At 43.4% G+C, this 5,608-nt stretch overlaps 1 protein-coding gene across 1 annotated transcript in view; it reads right to left on the bottom strand.

Annotated features, from left to right (window-relative positions):
* Window positions 1-5,095, bottom strand: part of LOC107095262 (mothers against decapentaplegic homolog 4-like) — a gene marked incomplete at its 5' end in the record, with an annotated part of 9,238 nt that extends 4,143 nt beyond the window's left edge. The window contains 6 exons of the mRNA XM_015391282.1: window positions 248-431; window positions 532-585; window positions 677-793; window positions 2,287-2,487; window positions 2,559-2,687; window positions 4,906-5,095. Of these exons, the coding sequence (XP_015246768.1) occupies window positions 248-431; window positions 532-585; window positions 677-793; window positions 2,287-2,487; window positions 2,559-2,687; window positions 4,906-5,095 (875 nt within the window). The remainder of the gene's footprint in view (window positions 1-247; window positions 432-531; window positions 586-676; window positions 794-2,286; window positions 2,488-2,558; window positions 2,688-4,905) is intronic.
* Between the last annotated feature and the right edge of the window lie 513 nt (window positions 5,096-5,608).

Here is a 5,608-nt window from a genome sequence, read left to right as displayed (position 1 = left end):
GATTAATCTAAAAAGATGGTCTAAACGGGTCTAACCCAAACTGATTGAACTGGTTTAAATTGGTCAAAATCCATCTAAAGTGCCCACCCTAAACGGACCATGATCAGTTTTCTACACTGAAATTTGAACTGGTTTTGGACCAGAATGAACCAATCTGGATTAATCTAAAAAGATGGTCTAAAAGGGTCTACCCCAAACTGACTGAACTGGTTTGAACACAGTGGCTGGTTCCGGTGTGAATGGTCACCTGGCACGGTGGCTAGCTGCAGTTCGGTGGACGTTGCTCAGCTGTCCTAAACAGAATCTATCTCCTCCTGAAGGATCAACGTAGCCGTCCACCGTCACCAGAGGACAGCTGGACTGGACCTTAAACATCTCACCGACCTGAACGTCCAACTCAAAGTAGGAGATGGAGCACCAGAACTCTGGACCTACAGGACGTAAATAGGAAGGTCGTAAATAGACTGAGACACGAAAGAGAGGAGTGAAAGGTGACAGAGGCAGAGACACCTGAGTTTCGTTGTGTCTCACCTGGATGATTGGAGACGGGTTGTGGATATGGAGGAGTACTGTGATGCTGTGACCCTGCAGGGACAAATACTAAATCAGTATTACAGAGCTTCACTGTAAAATTCAATACCAGATGTCCTGCAGTAGTACTCCCATGGTGCCATACAGAAATGGGTGTTGGGGGTGTGGTGGTGATGTAGTGCCGGCTGCTGCGTGTGGCTCCGCCCACTGTGCTGATGTCCTGTGGGTGTATAGGGGGCGGCGCCATTACCTGCCCAGTTGGCTGCAGAGACACAACAGAATTAGAGTCAATCCCTCTAAAGCTACGTTCAGGTTGCACGCAGCAGGAACAGCGAAAACACGCATGCTGCTGCATTTATGATGCTTTTAAAAGTTTAGTTCTGACGCGCGGCTGAAGCATCTCTGCTGCTCTAGCTGCGCGGTCGAAAAGTGGGTCTGATGCGCGTTGGGCGGAGCTACCCTATCCTTTCCTTGTCTGTAACAATGGCAGCTATATTTGCTGTGATCAGTGGGTAAAAACTGATTTTAATATATTTTGAAGTGAGAAAGTCCCACAGCTAGTTCCTGACTGGCCCCCTTGAGTTGGGCGGAGCTACCCTATCCTTTCTTTGCATTTTAATGATGGTGGATGAAATCGAGAGTAGCTGGGCTTATTTTAAAGAATAATGCTACGTTCGGACTGCAAGAGCTGAAAGCAGCAAAAAAGCTCCTGCTGCTTAATTTTTGATGCTTGTCCACATAAAGGTGAGACGTCCAGTAAAGTCCGTCCAGATGCTTCTGCTGCTACTGTGTTCAATCGCAGAGAGCGGCTTTGCTATATTTGCTGTGATCAGTGGGTAAAAAATAGTTCGAATATGTTTTTAAGTGAGAAAGTCCACCTGAAAACATGGTCTGTGCAGTCAGTTCATCCAGATTACCAACCTGCCTTCAAATATTGTTACACTGTCGGAGCCGCTCAGACCCCCACATACTGCCTTAAATCATAAAGAACCAGCTAAACACAAATCAATTTAATATTTTGCCAAATAAAACAAAATAACCTCCATCAGCAGTGCATGCTGGGACAGCTGTCAATCTCATGAGTGGACAAGTCTGCTCTGATGCATGCTGGGTAAAGAGCGAGAACAACATCCATCTGTTCTCGATCTGCTTTTCTTGTAAATTGGAACAGTACTAGGGCTGAGGTTGATGACGTTTCACGGGTACACGAGAACGCACAAGTACGCAGATTGAGAAACGGCCATTGTTACAGTTTGTACACAGGTTAGCTTGATATTTGAGCTGTTTTTAGTGAATAACAGACAGATTTTATGTTGCATTCATTGGAAAAATATGACCTGGGTGGACTGGAATAATAGAAGAAATCTAGTTTATGGAAAAGCTGACACATCGTTTAAGACTTCGACATACTCATGTGGGAGAAGTGTGGGGGATGTGGACGATTTTCGAGAGAAGAGAGCGTGACAGATAAAAAAAAAATTGGTTAACTTGGTGGGGCCAAGGGCCAATTGGTTGATTGGTTCCCAGTTGAAAGCTCTATGTTATGTTGAGTTTAATGTATAATGTTCATGTACACTGTATATGTAAAATCTGGTAACCCTGAGTGAAAGCTGCCTGAGCAGGATTTGCGAGCCTGAAGTGAAGCTAATATTCTAGCAGAATACATGTGACTGAAGCTAATCTGTCAGTTAGCTGCGCCAAATGTTGCCTCTGTAGGTGTGACATGAAGACGGAGGAGAATTGAACAGGGCTTACCAGCTACAGGGGTGCCGCTATAATCTGGGCTCTGCTGGTGCGGGGAGGTGGGCGTAGCAGGGTGAGCAGACTGTGGGGTGAGAGGTGGGGAGGTCCGACCCCCGTGGTTCTGAGGCATGGTGATCTGCAGGAGCCCGGGCTCCTCTGGAGCCGCGCCGATACCCGCAGCGCTCGGAGCTGCGCACGTCATGGAGTTCCTTCCTGCAGGAAATCAACACGCCAAAACTTTTCACATCCTGAATCACAGGTGAGGACAGACAGTAGACGCTTACCTGGAGGAGACAGGGGCATGCTGGGATACATGCTGACAGGGTGGGACTGGCCGTACAGGTCTGCATGGGGGGGCAGGTCGAGCTGCAGACAGTCCTGCATGAACTCTTCTTTAATCAGAGACTGAGGACCTGAATGAGGGGGAGGCAAAGACTCAGTAGCTGGTTATGTTTGATGTTTTCAGAAACAGCGACCCCTGCTGGCTGGAAGTAACCTATCAGATCTTTCCAGATGTTATGCTGCAAAAACCATCGAGAAATAAGGAAAAATGTCTTATACTAAGTGTGTTTTCCCTTAATCTGAGCAGATAAATAAGATGATTTGCTGATAGAATGAGCAGTTTTTCCTCTCAAAATAAGATAATTAGATAATATGCACTTGAAATAAGACAATACAATATTTTCTCCTATTCTGAATGCAAATTGTCTTTTTTCCATTAGCAAAGTGTCTCACTTTCCTCCTCAATTAAAAAAAGCTTTTATTTAGTATTTACTTCTTTAAAATTAATTTAATTTATTCATCATTTTTTAACTTTAGAAAATTCTATTATTGAAACTGATAATGAAGCCAGAAAATATAAAAACCGATGAGAAGTTCTCCAATGTTTATTCTGAAAATGTAATTTGTGGACGAATGAATTCATTCAAGGTGGGTGAATGAATGTGAGGGGAGGGAGGCTTTTGGGTTGGTGCAATAACTGTGCAAATGTATCCTGTGCTGTCATTTATGTTGATTTAATAGAAAAATAAATAAAAATATTACTTATTTAGATTTCTGTTTTGCTGTGAACTAAAGGCCAGAATACCCGAATCCAATTGTGTGTTTGATCCGACAGAAAATCGTGCGTTTAGGTGGTGGTGGTGTTTAGTTCTCATTGAAAGTCAGTGGGGATGATCACACCTCACACAAAGTTACACTAGAGGGCAGCGTAGCTCCGATTGAGACGAAGCCCCTGTCTATTTTAGTCGGAATATGCAGCAATTCAGCAGCAATTCCATGGGTCTGACAGGAAGAGAGACGCTGTTAAAAAGTGAAACACATCCGCTTTGGAGGAAAATATTAAATGAAATCTGTTTATCTCACGGAGAAAGAATCACTTTTGGAGTCGCTCGTTGCTTATATAGTAAACAGGACAAACTGCTGCAAAAACTATGAGTGAAACAATAAAGTAGAAAACTTTACACATGATAGGAGTTTAGGGGGACAGAAAACAGATAAAGTATTGATCCTGATAAAAAAAAGGAAAAAAGTAACTATCTCTCTCACCTTTTTATGAATAAAAGAAAGAAAAACTTGGATAAACCTCCCAGATCTCTCTCTGAGAATCACCTCCCTGCCTCAGTCACCATAGAAACCGTCCCACGCCGTTTATTACTGTTTTTCTTTTCTTTAGACGTAGATCTCATTACTTTTTTGATATATGAACATTCTCTATCTGTTCTGGTTTGTGATGCTGCACAGACTCGCTTTTCTTCATAGAATGACTTTTCATAATCTGTCCAAGGTAAATGTGGAAAATTATTTTAATGCGTATATACAGTAGCACAGAGACAGAAGTGAAAACAATCTGTGCAGATCTGCTCACCCTGCCTAGTCCAAGACTTTTGTGGGAAAAAAACAGATTAAGCAATTGTATACAACTGGTGGTTTTCTGCCTTAAAGTCGTCGTGAAGCGGCTGTTCCAACTGTTGCATTTCCGAATTCTAAAGTCGAGTGGTGCCCGACTTTACACGACTGAATAAAGTGAATGTGATTGGTCGATTATCAAGGGGGCGGGATTGTTGTGGCGGAAGGTTCGCAAGCAAGTTTGGTTGTGGCCGGTTTGTCGGAAGCATCTTGCTAACCAGTTAGCAACTTAGTGCTAGCAGGTTCCCAATGGGAAATTCCCAAAAAATTTGATTGACAGATGACCGTTGATATATGATTGGCCGAATTTAGGTGTTCAGGCTGACGTAGAACTAACTGACCTGCAGAAGATAACGGAAAAACCCTAAAGAATTTAAGACAGGATTTTCTTATAATAGAAATTTTCTAACTTTTGGGACAATATAGCCTGATAAAGAATACATCTATATACATGTTTAAGCCAGAAAGATTTGACATTTAAATATGACTTCCCTATGACTTTAACAGACCTTCTGTGATAACTTGTTGACTCAGCTCCAGGTTTCTGACTACAGACAGCAGGGGGCGCTGCTGTACTGAACATGGGAATGTGCAATTCAGCTGCACCTGTTTCCTGTTTTTTTCTGAAAATAATACAGTCCATGTTTAAAATGTTGGACAGGAACATTTATTTGTCTCGGTGTCTCTCCTACAATCAGCCGTTAAAATATGAACTTTGCTCACCTGTAGATGTTGGGGACGCCACCCTCTCGTAGTGATACGGGTTGACGCACACGCTGTCGTACTTCAAGTCGAAGGCGTACTGGCAGAACTTCACGTGCTTCAGCTCATTCTTGTGCAGGTCGGGCCAACGCCACAGACGGGCGTAGATCACATGAGGAAAGCCCTTCCTGCCTGCTACCTGTACAGGTGAGACAGACAGAGAGGGACAGGTGAGACAGAATCAACTCTTTGATGAACAACCAAGGAATCTGACCTTATTTACCATTTCTCACATTTTAATCAACAGTTATATAGTGACAACTACAGTATGCAGGGATTAAAGCAAAGCCCCTGGTATTTCTATAGTTTCTCGTGTTCCTTTTTCCTGATGTTGCAGTCGCTTGGTATTGCTATGACAACCACGAAGGGTTTCCTTTGCTTTTTGTCCACCAACACAATGTCCGGTTGGTTTGCCATTATCATTCAGTCCGTCTGTATCTGGAAGTCCCGCAGGATCTCTACCATCTTTGGAGGCGTTTCCCACTTCGACCTTTGGGTTTCCAGCCCGTACTCTGCACAGATGTTCCTGTATACTATTCCAGCCACATGGTTATGGCGCACCATGTGCAGCGAATGGACTGATCCAATATGGTGGACACAGAAGGGGGGGCTGAGACACACTTAAAGGCATACTATGCAACATTTTTCAGTTAATTAATGTGTT

The sequence above is a fragment of the Cyprinodon variegatus genome, unplaced genomic scaffold (genome assembly GCF_000732505.1).
Source record: "Cyprinodon variegatus isolate N-32 unplaced genomic scaffold, C_variegatus-1.0 Scaffold534, whole genome shotgun sequence".
NCBI classification, from domain to species: Eukaryota; Metazoa; Chordata; class Actinopteri; order Cyprinodontiformes; family Cyprinodontidae; genus Cyprinodon; species Cyprinodon variegatus.
The sequence above is the reverse complement of the archived record's forward strand: the minus strand, read 5'-3'. Positions and strand labels throughout refer to the sequence as shown.